Source organism: Emys orbicularis, chromosome 4 (assembly GCF_028017835.1).
Source record: "Emys orbicularis isolate rEmyOrb1 chromosome 4, rEmyOrb1.hap1, whole genome shotgun sequence".
Lineage (NCBI taxonomy): Eukaryota > Metazoa > Chordata > Testudines > Emydidae > Emys > Emys orbicularis.
This window is the reverse complement of record NC_088686.1, coordinates 116,061,949-116,077,642: the sequence shown is the minus strand read 5'-3', so window position 1 is coordinate 116,077,642 and position 15,694 is coordinate 116,061,949. Positions and strand designations below refer to the sequence as shown.

Below are 15,694 nucleotides of genomic sequence, written 5' to 3'. Positions count from 1 at the left end.
AGGAAGATATGCTGTGCAGTTGCTAGACTGGGTTATGCAAGGTTCTGTGCAGGGACAGCTCGAAGAGAGAAGGCGCTGGACAAGCAGCAGGAAAGCTTGCTCATTATCTTTGTCTCTGAATAGTCAATTCTTGAGGCAGAGTTGCTTCCTAGGAATCAGCCACTGATGTTGGACTGAAATTCCTGGAAGCAGGGATTGACCTACATGCTGTCTGACCACCTTTGTTCCAGGACTGGTGTACATGTGTAGATAAAGCAAGTTACAGTTAGAATCAGCCCAGATTCTGCATCACTGATTTTGTCGCTGCTGGGAAACTGACCAATATTTTATTCTCCACCCCCTCTGCTGCTTTTTATTCAAACCCTCCTCAACAGAACAAAAACCCAGTAACAGCCAACTTAATCCTTCAAGGCCAACATTTACAAAGGAATTTGAAATTAGGCACACAGATTCACCCATCTCTAGTGACCCTGACAGTCCCATTTCCACTGTACCAGCTGAAACCAATACCCACTATAGAATGGACCTAAACACCCCACCTCCACTCCCTGAGATGAATTCTGAACTCTGCATCCATTTATAAATGTTACCTTTCGTACAGTCCAGTCTATCGTGTCTTAAGCCTGAGGCTTTAATTTTCTGCATGTCCGTTCTACAGGCATTTCTCAGCTGATTTCTTTTACCCTTTAGTTCATTAAATGTACTCACTATATTCCATTTGCCCACTATAGGCCTCACTCTACTTGCTGCATCAATTTCAGAATGATCGTCTGGGTTTTTTCCAGCTTGTTCAATAATAAGTAGCATTAAACTCAGAACATTTATTAAGGATCCTGGACAATGTTTTTTTTAGTCAAGTTCAGGTTATTAATCGCTATTACGTTTTTTCTCAGCTTTTCGCACGCTGTTGGTATTTGTTTAACTCTCTGCTAGCCATTCAGTGGAGCTCCAGATAATTTAAGATTAATTTTCTTCTCCTATAAATCAAAGACTTTAATGTCTTCAGTTCTCTCCTCCCCGAAGGCAAGCAAGTTGCTTGTCCCTGCAGGTCTTTCTCCATAAGAAACAAAGAGCCAAAATCAGAGGCAATATGTGATGTTGGTGTAAATTAGACTCACTTAAAACTCCCTTACACTTTTGGGACCAAGTTCAGAGATGATGGCTTCAATTTTCTAATGTGCTACAGCTATTCTGCTCTGCTCTGGCAGTACAGTGCAGGATCAGGTACCTAAAAGATTCCTCCTTCATAGGGAAATACCCAGATGGTGTAGAGCCATTGTAATAGCTGCCATGCCAACCCCCAACCCTGGCCCCCAGCACAGGGGTGTGACCAGAGAAAAGGGAAGGTGGCCATGGTGCGTCTGTGTCCTGCTGACACAGGCTACTGGAACAGTCCTTGGCATAGTTTGGAGCAGCCTGAAGGCTGCTCTGATTTATGCTGGAGAATCAAACCTGGAGCCCAATTAGCACTCAGTAATCAGCAGGCTCTTCTGCTTGCTAGGGCCAACCACTGGCTAGCTGGAGATGGAGAACACTCTATTCTCTTTAGAATCTTATTCCTCACCCATGTCCGTGGCATCTGAGTGCCTTGCAGAATTAGGAAATTAACTAAAAAATTACCTTTGCTTCCATGATTCAGGGCCACCCAGCCCTAGTCCAAGTTAGGGCTGCAAAAGTACAGCCCTGATTTACCCCAGCACTGGAGGATCCTTCAGGGCAGGGCTGTTACCTATCCAGAAACAAAAGCACTCTGGCTTCGCAGGACATGACAGAACAATAGCCATCGCAAACCTCCACAAACAATTCAAAGGCTGCTTTCATGTAACCCGTAGGATGCTGGCATTGGTAAGGACACCAGTCACCTGAAGGTTGTGTAGGTCTGGAGACAGTCTCCAATGGCTGACACGGATGCTGTGCTTTACTTTGCAAGGCCACCTCCCATGTGATCAGCCCCAAGTTGTGGGTTCTTTCTGCAGCAGCACCTGATGCCAGACCACAGAAACCTAGAGCCAGACAAGGAGTGGAGAGTGCACTTTAGGAGTCAGCAACATCAACAGCTGCTACAGGGACCAGATCCTCCACTGACTGATGTCACTGGAGTGATGCTGATTTAGACCAGCCAAGGATCTGGCCCAAAATCCTGTCCTCTTAGTATTTGGCATGGCAGGTCAGTAAAGGAGGATATGATATTTAACTGTTCTGTTTTAAATTCTCTCACTTTATCATTTACAATGATCTGACTCCTTAAACTGTTTACTGTGAGATTTTCAAAAGTGCCTATGGGGGTTAGGAGCACAAATCCCATTGACCTATGTTCCCGATTCCCTTTGGTTACAGTAAGAACTACTAGTGTAAACCCACTGAGGTCAACAGAGCTGCACCAGGAAAACATATGGCCAGATGGCTTTCTCCACAGCAGAGAAGGCAGAGTGAACTGTTTTAACATTCTGGATTTTATTGCTCTGTACCTCTGTTTTTCTAGCACAGGGATTTTTTTAATTATTACAATTAAGAATTATTCATATTATAGAGGCCCTTAGCAGCCCCAGCCAAGATGGGGCCCCATTGTGCTAGGCACTACATGCACAGAGAGTAAGAGTGTATTCAGTGTTCCCCACAGTTTTTGCCAAGATGCGGTTTGACACCTGGCCAATTCCGTCTTCTCTCAATAGAAGCCCTGGCTGGCAAAGGCAGGCAGAGGTGCCCCGCAGCATCAGGGTAAAACTCACCTAAGGTCTTAATCTAAAACAAAGAACCCCTTAAAAATCCCCAGAATGAATGGCCCCTTGAAATGCAAACTCAAGGACCAGGAGAGATATGTCCCCAAGGACACAGCACTGCACCCTTAGCAGTTTTCTCTCTAGCCTGAGCTAATCCAGGTGCCTTTCCTCATTCAGATGCAGGCAGGTGAGCTGATGGAGTGAGACTGTTCTGTACTGAAGCACCAGCTAGGGGTCTCAGGTGTGTGCAGGGAATCCCGGCCAGTGCTGTTTTGTCAGCTAAAACAGCTGATTTTTGTTTTTAAGCAGAGGCTACCATGGGAGGGAACCCACTTCCCAGCATGTTTTGAGGGAGGCTTTTCCCTGCCCAACCTCTCAGTATTTCCCACCAAGCCCCCAACTTTCCTGGTCCACACGATCCACCTCACCACAGCAATAATGAAGCTGGTCTACAGCGTTGAAGCAGCCCTCGGCCACATTCTTCACCGGGGCTATGGACTGAATAGCACAGTGCTAAGCAACACACCACAGGGTCCTGGGAGCGCCCCACTGCACTCCCACAGAAAGGGGGCTTCTCACGCTCAATAAGAGGAAGGCTCAGAAGTACTAGAGGAGCCTGTCAGTGTCTATATGCTGCAATCAAGGGGAGTTAATCCATGTTAAATACAGCAGCAGCATCCAGCCAGGCAGGGAGAGCACACCGTAATGGACACACACCAAGCTCACTGGCTGTGAAGTGGCTCCTAGAACTGAGGACGGGATCCTTGCAGGAGGTCTGTCTAACTACGTACATAGCCCCATGACCATTGTGTCAAAGTGGGTGCCCCACAGCACTCCTGGGATGTGGGGCAGCCCTGGTATTCCCATTGAGAGACTAGGTGACATGCCTAAAGTCCACTGGAAGCCTGTAGCAGAGCAGAGAATTTAACCCAGGTCTCCAGTGCCTTGACTGCAAGTCTGTCCTTCTTCCCCTCAATTTGAGGATCAGACTCCTTGACATCATGTCTTTCCCTAGCCTGCCATGTCTCAGCATCTTTGGCGTGTGCAAAAATCTTCTAGCAATGCCCTCCCCCGCGAGTAAAACATGATTATAGATTATATGTTCCACTCTATATGCATCCGAAGAAGTGAGCTGTAGCCCACGAAAGCTTATGCTCTAATAAATTTGTTAGTCTCTAAGGTGCCACAAGTACTCCTGTTCTCTTTGCGGATACAGACTAACACGGCTGCTACTCTGAAACCTATGATTATAGATGATCATCCCACCTGGCTCCTTCCAGTAAGAAGCAGCCCATCCATCCATGCCAGTCCATTGAACTGTATTGTTGTTATTGTGTAGGTTTGTGTCAAAGGAAGTGTCGCTACTGCATTATTTTCAGTCGCATGTATTTCTCTCTCCTAGTCATGGTGGAAATAACCCACTCCATGTGTCCGTACATTGCCAGTATCCCCCTCCTCACCCGAGGCCAGGCTGTTTCCAGATCCCCACCCACCCTGCCTTGGGTCTACATGTCTCTGCGTCAACTCCCAACCACAAAATTTAGCACAAAGACATGTTCCACGCAGTTCCCTCCACTGGCTCGAAGCAGAGGATATTTATGCTGGGGATGGATTGTAGGTTCTGGTCCTCTCAAAGCTCTTGTCATTAGCCTAAGGTGCCATATGCATGAGTGCCCAGTTCCCGACATGGCCTGGGGAACTTGGTTCTTGCTCACTTATATTTTGGCTACAAATCTAATCGATACAGATTCTTCATAGCAAAATCCCCCCAACTCTCCCAGCCCGGGCACTTCTTGCCTTTCCTTGGCACTCCAGACCATCCATCCAAACACGCCCATTGTCTCAGGTTCCTTATGATCCCGAGTGGAGAGAGAGATAGAAGCCTCCCTTTATTTGCCAGGCAGAGGCAGCTTGAAGTGGGATTTCAGCCCCAGGGCATTGTCCACTTCTTCTACCGGCTGCAGGTTGTGCCACTGGGCGATGGGTCGGCGGGGATTGGCCAGCATGTCTGACCAGTGGCGCAGCTGGTTGCCCGTGGCTCTGCAGCCCAGGAACACCTTGCCGATCTGTTGGTTCTTGGTCACCTTGTCGTGATCCCAGACCGAAATCACCAAGTCGATGTTCTGGAGGGAAGGCACAAATGGAACAGGTGAGAGAGAGAAGGAAGGAGGGGATGCATGGAAAGGGAGAATAAAGACAATAGGGGGCAGATAGAAAAGGAAGCAAAAGAAGAGGGTGGGCAAAAGGATTCAGAGGAAAAGAAAATGAGGGAGCATGGCTAGAGAGAGAAGGGTGATTTTCCCATAGGGATGCCGTTGTAAAATGTTTTAATCCCTTCTCTCTGTGAGGGGTATGTTCTCTGTCTCCTAAAATGTACCACTGGCCCCTGAGCAAGTTGGCTGGGGCTGCCTATGGAAAGGCATGTAGGCCTCTGCAGGAGTGTGTATAAAATCAGTCAGGGAAGGGTTAAGTGGCTACTGTAGAGCAGATGCAGCTGGGTTTGTTAACCCTACATGCTTAGTGGCCCTGTATAAAAGGAGGAAGAAGCCAGCCATGACTGGGGATGGGCTGATTGGACAGACTGACTGACTGACATGCATCCCCACCCCTTCTTGAAAACAAAGCCTGAACTTTTATTTGGGATTTGGCTTATCCCCTGGAAAGGGAAGGGCTTGGAGGTTCAGCTGGTTTGGCTGGGAGGGTCATGCTCACACCAGGGAGAGGGAGAACCCGCTCTGGGATGCTCCCCATTCCTTTCCGTTACCTCCTGACCACTCCCCTGCTCCCAGCTGTGCTACAGAAAAGTGTGAGAAATACAGTATCTGGGTCTGGAATGAAAAATGCAATCAGCAAGGTCCCCTACACGTCCCCAGTGTAAATCCGGGGTGAGGGATTTCCTCTGAGGATGACGACATCAGCCAAGAGGGGGCAGCACCTGAAAGCCACTCGCCGCCCCCCCCCCTCACTCAAACCCTTCACCTCCCTGAGTTCCAAACTCTATGTCTGTCTGTATTGCAGGAGACCCCTGTATTGTAGGAGACACCACTTCATTTCCCTTAGCCTGGCAGAACAACTGAGCAAGGCTAAGCCACCATCACAATGGCAGCTCATGGCACCAACAGGACTATTTTTTTTGTTAGCACTCTCAGTTATAGCAGCCACTTCACAGCCAGTGACCTTGGGTTCATTGCTAGAGGTGCGTGTTTGTTACCGAATGCTCTCCCTGGCTGGGGAAACCTACCTGGATCTGGTTGAAAGGCACGTCAAAAGTAAACGCCTCATTGAAGTAGGGGCTTAAAGTGCTCTTCTTCACACCTGTCTTCTTCTTCTTCCATTTCTTCTTGTTCAAGATAAGCTGCACTTTGACGAAGGGGTCTGAGAAACAAAGAGAACGTAGGAAGGAGTGGAGGGCATGGCCAACCAGTATCATTAATGCTATCCCTTGGCGCAAAGATTTCCGCAGCTCGCCCATGAAACAGCTTCATGGAACATTGGCATTCAGAATTCTGCTAGCTTTCCTGGGAACTGGCCTCTGCATGGCTTTGCCAATGCACCTCGGTCCTGACCTAGAGGGCCCACTGCTGTTGTAGCCCACGGCCTTGCCAGTGCACCTCGGTCCTGACCTGCAGTAACCCCTGCTTTCCCAGCCCTGGGCTTCCCCCACAATTCAGCCAATCAACCTCAGTCCTGATCTGTGATATCTCCTGCAATTCCACACAGCTCTGCCAATGCACCTGAATCCCAACTTGCAGCCCTTCCTGCTACTCCTCACAATGGTTGTGATGGGGCAAAATGAGGAAGAGGGATAGACGCAAAGGAGAGGCACAGGGCATGGGGCTTCTAACCTCATATGCTAGGGGGTTCCTAGTTTAAACACAGCCCCATACACACAGAGGAGGTCTATCCTGAGCCCTTTCCACCCACAGACACAAAGTCCCCACACACACTGTTTGGGGGCCCCCAGAGCCCTTCTCCTGAAGACAAACGCAGAAGTTGCCTATTGTACAAGCTTTTGCCAAACTGTGTTACAAATATATGTTTGCAGTGTTGTTGTAGCCATGTTGATCCTAGGATATTAGAGAGACAAGGTGGGTGACCTTTTTCATCAGCAGAAGTGGATCCAATAAAAGATATTACCTCACCCCTTATCTCTCTTGCAAATATATGGTGTTGGAAACTGGAACTAGACAATCAAACTCATTCTTCCCCATCACCTGAGGCTGAATTTGAATCCACAACTCTTACCATTGGTGCCTTCTGTATTTCTGTCTGTCTTATCTCCACTCCCATTATAGCAATAGGAGTCAAGCCTGAATTGTGCTGGGGCAGAGAGAGACCTGTGTTTAAGGAGAACCTGTCTAGTTGGAGCTTATCTGTCAATGCAGCATCATGGTGTGTCCTTCCTTGTGTGCCCCACACTCCCGAATCCCACACTGTACAATCATTGTGGCCCCTTCCTCCTTACCTGATAATCCACTTGAGTCCATCCTCTTGAGCTTCTTGGCTTCCAAGATCACCACAGTGAGCTTGCTGGTGCTGGGGATGTATCGGAGTGAGAAACAGATCTCCCCAAGGCGCTCTTGCTGTTAGAAACACAAAGTCAAAAGAGAAGTGATCAGTGAATGCTTGATGGCAAGATCAGAGCAATATAGCCAACCCGGCCAATGCCAGGGGCCAGTGGGCCTCTATGGACTAGGGTTAGCCTTTGGGCCAGTAGGACTCCAAGGGGTAGGGATAGGGTTACCAAGGGTAGGGATCTCCAGGGTAGGGTAAGGTCTGTGGCCAGTAGAGAACTTCAAGGTAGGCTTAGAGTTACAAAGGGTAAACTTCTCTGGACTAGGATTATGCATGGGGCTGGTAGGGCTTCCCAGAGTAGAGTTAGGGTTACTAAGGGTAGGCCTTCACTAGCTAGGGTTAGACCTGGGTCCAGTAGCACTGCCCAAGCTAGTGTTAGTGTTACCAAAGGTGGAGCCCTCTTGGGTCAGGTTAGGCCTGGGGCTGGTCAGGCTCCACAGGCTACGGTTAGGGTTACTAAGAGTGGGCCTTTCCAGGCTAGTGTTATGCCTGGGACAGGTAGGGCTCCCTGAGCTAGGGTGAGAGTTACTAATTGTAGGGCTCCTCAGGCTAGGGTTAGGGTTTCTAAAAGTAGGCCTCTCCAGGCTACGGTTAGGGTTACTGAGAGTAGGGCTCCCTAGGGTAGGGGTAAGGTTATTAAGGGTAGGCTTTTCTGGGCTAGGGTTTGGCCTGGGGCTGGTAGGGATTCCCACGTTAAAGTTAGGGATACTAAGGGTAGGGGTCCCTGGTATCAGGTTAAGATTCCCCAGGCTAGGGTTAGCATTACTAAGGGGAGGGGCCCTCAGGGCTAGGGTTAGTGATACTAAAGGGAGGAATTCCCCCGGGCCAGTGTTCCGTTCCTAAGGGGAGGCTAGGGATAGGCCTCGGGGTGGTAGGGCTTCCGTTGTCCCCTGTCCAGGGTTAGGGTGTCTAAGGCTAGTGCTCTCCATCACTGCCTCTGCTGCACCTGTCCTGTGGATACACAAAGGAACTGGCCTGTGAATGCAGCATCTTATTCCTGCATTTAATCAATTCTCCTAGAAGGATGCCACAGGACATGACCACAACAGTAAGGACACAGGTTACATCTCACGCTCCGGGGGGTTAGAAGTGGGAGAAAACTTCCAAATTTGAAATTTCAAACAAAAATTTTTGGTTGAAATTGCAATAAAAAGAACGGGTGAAAATGTGAAAACGTTTGTTTAAATGATGTCCCGTTTTCTGATCTGCTCTAGTGTGGAATGATAGCCTCATACGTTGCAAGTCACAGTTCATCAAAGGCCACGTTCCTCTGGGGGCAAAGTTCGTTGAAAATGTTGTCTCTTTTTTGTTGAAATTTTGATGAAATTGCCTATTTTTCAACACTTTGACCAGCTATACAGGTTGAAAAGTGGGACAACATTTTCATGGAAATGTCATTGAAAATACTGTCCCAGTTTTTTGTTGAAATGTTGACAAATTTGCAAATTTTTGATCGGATCTGCTACACACTCCATTGTGGATTGTTATCAGGTGAATAAATAATTTACAATTAATCTTGTATTCACTGAATTTTACCTTCCCCCCCCCCCCCATTTGCAAATAATCTTCAGACACACCAAGAAACTGTCCAGTTTTATAACTAGACAAAATTAATAGCAAACTTCTAGTTGTTAATTAGGAGTATTACAACCAAAGCTACAAACTATAGTTCATGCTGTAACTGATGGGACTCATTTACATAACTTATGTAACTATTTTATGTAACTCTAATTACATAAGTGGTATAATTTACAGTGAATAACCAGCATGGCATGAATTTTGAATTGTAGATTTGACTGTCATCTTCAACATTTGCATTTCACACTGTTTTGGTTAGTAGCATTTCATCCAACCAGAGAACAGAAACAATTCCACATGACTAGACAGCATTGCCAATTCTTGTGATTTATATCATGAGTCTCATAATATTTGGTGCTTTTCTTAAAACCCCAGCTCCTGGACTTCTGTCACTATAAGAGAATTTCCATTTTCAAACAACTTTTTAAAAGTACAGGTCTAGTCTTCTGGCCCTCATGACTATAGAGGAAAGCTTGAAAATGTGAGCCTTAATGGCTCAAAAAGCAAGACAAATAAAAAGAACCCAGTGTTTATTATTTTGAAAAATCTCATGATTTTGAAGTCAGGCCATGAATGATGGTGGGGGCGGGGGTGCTGACTCATGACTTTTGACTGCTTGGCTTAGCCATCCTGCTTCTGTAACCAACCATCTCAGCAGAAGTTGCAGTTCTCTGGTTATATATCAAACAGAGCAACTCAACGTTTGTTTTTGGCTAATATTCCAGCTACAAATGTGCTTTTCCTACTCCTTTGGGGGAGGAGCGAGTTATTTCACCCAGGCTCATGGAGCAGTTTACTACCCACAATCCCGGCCATCCATTCTGGCTCCTCCCACTCTTCACCCCTTTCCATCCCTTCCTCACTTATTGGCTCATTGCAAGGCATGCGGAGGGAGTAGCCTCTGCTCTCCTCGCTGTGTCTGGAGGGGAAATCTGAGCAACCAGGCAGGCTTTGCGGCCCTGTGCAATTGAGTAAGGGCTGCAACAGTCCTAGCCCGGGGGACTTCAGCAGAAGTACTTGCTGACGAGGGAGGAGCTGCTCAACACGAGTGAAAGTGGTGGAATCAAGACTTCCATGGGGAGATCTGTGAGATATTTTGCCACTGGTTCGGTTTCCCTTTGCCCACTTGCTGCTCCCCTCATTCCAGGGTTTGACTTGGATACCCACCTCCCTCTTACTGGCAGCGGTGAGCTCTTGCCACTGCTCAATCACATGCTGCAGATCGAAGTCGCCCAGAGGCAGCCGGACCTCGCCGATGATGTCGTGTTTGGCAAAGCGGTTGAAGTCGTAGATCTGCATCACCAGGGTGGACTCGGACATCTCCGCCTGGGGAATCTGTCCAGGAGGAGACGAGAAAGGAATTGCAGTGGGGGAGTTAACAATACCACTGTCATGCTCTTCTGTTGGAGCTCCGTCTCGTGAGTCTGGGGCAGCAGAGATGTAACAGAGCTTCCCTCACTCCATTGCCACTCCCTTTCCCCTTGCGCTGAAGGCACATCTGGGCCTGGGCAGGCCCTCCTCCTCTCCCAGAGTGAGAGTCAGCCTCCATGGTCATTCAGCGCTAGGATTCCCAACACGCTGCTCTGCTGGCCCTAAGCCCTGAGCAGGAAGGACCCCTGGGTCCTGGAAACCAAAGGAAGGAGAGAAGATTTGTTGCCGGGATCATTTGCAGGAGGGACCAATGAGAGGTGACAAGTTCCCGTTTCCTACTCAAACTCAGCAGAAGAAACTGGCAGGACACAGCAGTGTTTGTGCAAGAGACCAAAGCTTTACTCCTGCAGGTGTGTGTGTATGGTGCTGCACAACCGGTAGAGCAAACTGATTGTGCTGCAGCACACACATGAGTGAGGGATTCAGGGGGGGCAATGGAGGGGAGTGTGACAGGGCACTATTAGTAGCACCCTGGTTGCTTCAACACAGGGAAAAGTGCAGGCTTCATTGAAGCCAATTTGTCAGTTTCTGCTGGAGATTAATGACCCTTGGGTGGTAATTGCTGGGCTAAGGAGGTAATTTGGCTCAGTAATGGGGAAGATGTAAGTGGGAGGAACAGGAGCTAGGGGGAAGCTCAGAGGGTGAGCCTGAGCTGAGGAGAGATGGCTGTGTAGAAGTCTCCTCTCACTGTATAAGCCTGCAATGCATTCTGTTATACTGTGTAAGTGAAGAATAAATAGCCACGTGGTAAAAGGGTAACAATCTGGTGTGTGTTGGTGGTTAAGAGAGCAAGAAACAGACCAGGCAGTGTGGCACACTGGATAGTGACAGAGCCGCCCTGTGACAGGGGAAAAGGTGTAAGTATAAATGTAAGAAAATCTCAGACCCTGTTTCTTTATTCTCAAGAATCCAGGGCATAAAAAGGGATATGTAGATAAGAATGGGTGGGCCTGAGGAGAAATCTGTCTTCTGCGTCTCTCCTCCTTGGCCCTATTCCTGCCACAAAGCAGGAGGATTTTGCTCTCACTAACAGGATCATGTCCTCCTCCTGCTCACTTGTTTGCCTTGCTCTCGTACATGCCACACTCTGTATCTGCACTGTGCAGGATCAGCACTAGCTATTTGACGTCTGCTCTCGGCTCACAAGCAGTGAGTCAAGAGCAACTTACAGCAGCAATGTGGATGAGAGTGAGTAGCTGAGAGTGTTTCTCACCTGGAAGGTGAAGGTCTCATTGAAGACAGGGTTCAACGTCTTCCGGTAAACCTTGCTTTCATACTTCTTCCTCATATCAGATGTTAGGTAGACAATAACGTATGGGTCAGAGGTCCCCCCGCTGTCCATGGCCTTTAAATCTGCTGCCTGCTTCACTCCAACCTTCATCTGAAAAATATCAACAGCAAAAGGTTATTCCATGTAAGGAGGGAGAGCTGGCTCGGCTTTGCAACTTTCCAGGTGGCTGTAGGCAAAGTCTGTTGCAACTGGACACAGAAAAGCACGGTAGGTGCTTTTTGTTGTAGAAAGCAATGTTGGGGGTGCTGTTATGGATCAGTAGCCAGGAAGGCAGAAGGGACCCTGATGGCCAACTGGCGGAATAGGACCTATTTAGTATCTGCAGCTGTGCCCACAGGTTTAGGGGAGGAACTGGAGCTGTGTGCACAGCAGAGGATCAGCATGCTGACTGGCTGGTGTGGGGGTGGAAAATGTGATGGGCAAGGGGAAAAGGTGCAGAGCTGGCTCTGAAACAGGGCCGGCTCCAGCTTTTTTGCTGCCCCAAGCGGCGAAGGAAAAAAAAAAAAAAAAAGGAAAACCCGATTGAGCTGCTGCCAAAGTGCCACCAAAGAAGAAGGGGAGTGAAGGACCCACCGCCGAATTGCCACTGGAGACCCGGACGTGCCACCCCAATACCGGACGGAGTGCCGGCCCTTTCTATTGGCCGCCCCAGGCACCTGCTTCCTTCGCTGGTGCCTGGAGCCGGCCCTGCTCTGAAAGGAGAGGGTTTGGAATGCGGTGAAGGAGGAGAATCTGACCATGCAAAAAAAAGGCATTTCCTGCCACTTCCATCAGTACTAGGTAGCTCATCCTACCTCCTGGCTACGGAAGTTATACTCCAGGGAATACTGCAGCCTTCCTCGCTTCTCGTTCTCGAGTCCAGACTCCAAATCTTCCATATCTGGCTGGACCTACAGCAAGAAAGCAGCAGAATGTCTTCCAAAATAACAATGCTCATGAAGGTTCAAGACTGGGATCTTTGGGATTTCTCCATGGCTGGAGACTAGGGGCAACAATGCAGTTCTCTAACCATGTCCCCATATTCCAGAGATGATGCTGTCAGCCCAAGCTGCTTGCTCCTTCCTGAACAGATAAGAGTGAACCCCAAGCTCATTACACTGTACTGCAATGTGCTGCAGTCCTGGAGGTCACTGTTGTAAAGTCATGTTTAGATTGTGACAAATGATGAAAGGATCCCTATTACATTCTGGGAATATGAGTCTGAAGACCGGCCACATTGAAGTGAACCAAGCAAACAAAAATCAGGACAGCCTCAGGATTATGCAAGGCTCCATCAATAAGCCCCAGTAGTCCAAAAAGGGACACTGGTACGTCTTATTCTGCCACACTACACATAGATCTCTCTCATGCTGGCTGCTCCCAGGCTCAAAGACAGACTGCATCCTGTACTTCCGTTTTTCTTCCTCTGTATCCATATCTGATTAATTTGGAGCTCATGAAAATGGGTAACTCATAGCACTAACTAGAACCATAAAGTCATCAGACAGGCAGGTGCTGGGGAAGTTCTCCATACACATCTGTGCTAAACCATCCTCATTCTGGCCTGCAGCACACATTGCTAATTTAGCTTGAGGTCGTTTCTGAACAGAAGCTGCCCCAGTTGGGGATTGGTCCTGCTTTGGGCAGGGGGTTGGACTAGATGACCTCCTGAGGTCCCTTCCAACCCTGATATTCTATGATTCTATGATTCCATGGCAAAACCCGTAAGTTCTTGGCTCTCCAGCCTTGTCACTCAGCTCACTAGAACATGCTGCTGCTTCTGAGTGCATCTACCAGCTGTGGAGTAAGGCGGAGGAGGGGCAATGGGAGGAGCATACCAGGCTGGCAGTGGTGGAGCCATTGATGTTTTGCAAGTTGAGTTTCTCCTTCTTCTTGTGCTTCTTCTTGCAACAGCAGCACTTGATGATGCAGATGAGGAAGAGGATGAGGAGAAGGCCTGCCGCGACTGCAATGGCGATGACAGCCCATTTGGGTACTGTTGCACCGTTTTGGAAACAGAGAAATAAATGGGGTTAGATCACTTTTTATGGCATGCCTGTCTAGATAATTCCTGTTTCTAGGGAGAGAATGTTATCAGGACTCCTGAGTTATCATCTGAGCCCTGGGCATATCACTTAAGGCCCAAATGGTGGACTTTAGGCACCTACATCCACATTTAGGCACCTAAATAAAAGTGGTCTGATTTTCAGAGATGTTGAGCTTTTGCAACTCCCCCTGAACTAACTCAGAGCTGTGTGTGATCAGCACTTCTGAAAATGAGGCCACTCTGACTGACGTGCTGGAATATGGATTAATGAATTGTCCAACACTTGGCACACCCATCTGAAAAGTCTGGCCTTATCTTCCGTGTGCCAGAAGATGGGGTGGGGAGGGAGGGAATAACCCCATGGAGATGGATTGAGTGTCACATCCTGCACAAACACTGCCATGTCCTTTAAATCCCACCTGCTTACATCCCGGCAGGTTCCTTTATGTGCTTGCTGATCATCATGGGCTTGGGAGAGAATAAGAAGTAGTAAAGGGGTTGTGAATATCAGATCCAGCAGTGATACATGTTATGTTCCCAGCCATCATTAAATGATGTGTCATTTTGGTGGCAGAGGTGCCTCTGTTTGAGGAATCAGTGCAGGTCAGCGTGACAGAACCAGCATTGTAGCTGTGGGAATTCATATTTATTTACAGGTTAATATGTGGGCTCCCAGATGAGCTATATCTGTTCTTTGTTCTGAAGATTGGCTTTGCTAAGCTCTTGTACTCATGGTCGAGTTTCGCCTGCAGTTCTTCAGCAATTGAACTGGCCTGGGAGTTCACTCCCTTGATGCAGGAATTTGCTGCAAAATACAAACTTTCACTTTGGAAAAAAAATGTTCATGGCTGAAAAAACTAAAGGTACAGAACATAACCGGATGTAACAACTGCACTATTGCCTCCAGGAGTCCGGAGACAGCCTGCAACAATTGCTCTCCGACAGCCATGAACCACTGTGTTCATCTCACTAGGCTGTTAAATCTGAAACCTAAAGATACCAGTTTCCATGGCCGCATTATTCACTCTTTCCTGGCTGATCTTTCTATCAGAAACATCCAGCTAAACACCTCCTCCTGCCACCCCAAAATAAACACTATGCTGATTGTATGAGTCATTTTTAGGTTTAACAGCTACCTACATTTTAAAAATGTATCAGAAACTGCCACTGGAGTGCAGCACAATCCAGGAATCAGGACACAGAATTTCAGGCCCTCCCCTGGCGCCACGCTTATACTGTACAGCTGAACACAACCTTAAACTGTGGTGCCACTAGGTGGCGGTGTCATCATTTCCTAAATTCCCCCTTTCTTCATTGCTCTTTCTAAGGTGCCCAGTGGCTATGGGAGCCCCCATTCAAACTTGGTCCTAAGGACAGAGTCATCACATCAAGCCATCCTGTCTTTGAGTTTTCACTTCAGGTCACCATGAAGTGGAGCTGGAGGGGGTGAAAAAGGCAAAGGAGCTGGTTGGGAGAAGGGATCACTAGGCTCTGAGGCCAGGAGCAGTGTCCTCAGTCTGCAGGGTACACCTCCCTCCCACCCTGGCTGCTGCTGGCAGAGGTTTGGGGGAGCTGAGGGCTTTAAAGCTTATGGTGGCAGCCATGGAGCTTTGGCTGGTGGCAGCCATCTGTGAGATCAAGGGTAAGTCCAAGAGGAAGCATGGTTGACTCACAATGAATTCAGCAAATAAATTAATCCCTGATGAACCCAACACTTGTGCTCACTCTACCACCTTTAATTTACTCACAAGGTATTTTGTTAATAATGCCATCGATGAAGCCAGGCTTGGCAGTAGTCAGAGCAGCGGTCGTCGTGAGGGCACTGGGGGCAGTAGTGATGTCTGAACTCATTTTGTTAGCCATGAGTAGGTGTGGGCGACCTGAAGAAACAAACACGATAAATGGGAAATTAATTTCCTTTGCACTGTTTGTCTCTCCAATCCCGGACTCCAGTAAGAGTAAATACATATAACACATGAAACAAACATAGTAAAATATGAGTAGCTTGGACCAGATCGCCTCTGTAATAATGTGTTAATTTGCATTATAATATTCAACCACTAGGTGTCTCTG

General features: G+C 48.0%; 1 protein-coding gene across 1 annotated transcript; it reads right to left on the bottom strand.

Moving 5' to 3' along the window:
* Positions 1–4,609: 4,609 nt before the first annotated feature.
* Positions 4,610–15,484, bottom strand: SYT8 (synaptotagmin 8). The gene is made up of 8 exons (XM_065403732.1): positions 15,370–15,484; positions 13,413–13,570; positions 12,390–12,485; positions 11,518–11,685; positions 10,041–10,208; positions 7,186–7,303; positions 5,962–6,095; positions 4,610–4,843 (listed from the first exon to the last, which is right to left on the bottom strand). Exons 1-8 carry the CDS (start codon positions 15,482–15,484, stop codon positions 4,610–4,612), a joined length of 1,191 nt encoding a protein of 396 aa, XP_065259804.1.
* Between the last annotated feature and the right edge of the window lie 210 nt (positions 15,485–15,694).

Excerpts from the sequence above, each read along its gene's own strand:
- SYT8 (XM_065403732.1), bottom strand. The coding sequence starts at position 15,484 with ATGGCTAACAAAATGAGTTCAGACATCACTACTGCCCCCAGTGCCCTC. Across the intron at positions 10,209-11,517 it reads ATGAGACCTTCACCTTCCAG|ATTCCCCAGGCGGAGATGTC; the intron begins GTGAGAAACACT and ends CCTCCTGGACAG. Across the intron at positions 7,304-10,040 it reads CCGCTGCCAGTAAGAGGGAG|CAAGAGCGCCTTGGGGAGAT; the intron begins GTGGGTATCCAA and ends TGTTTCTAACAG.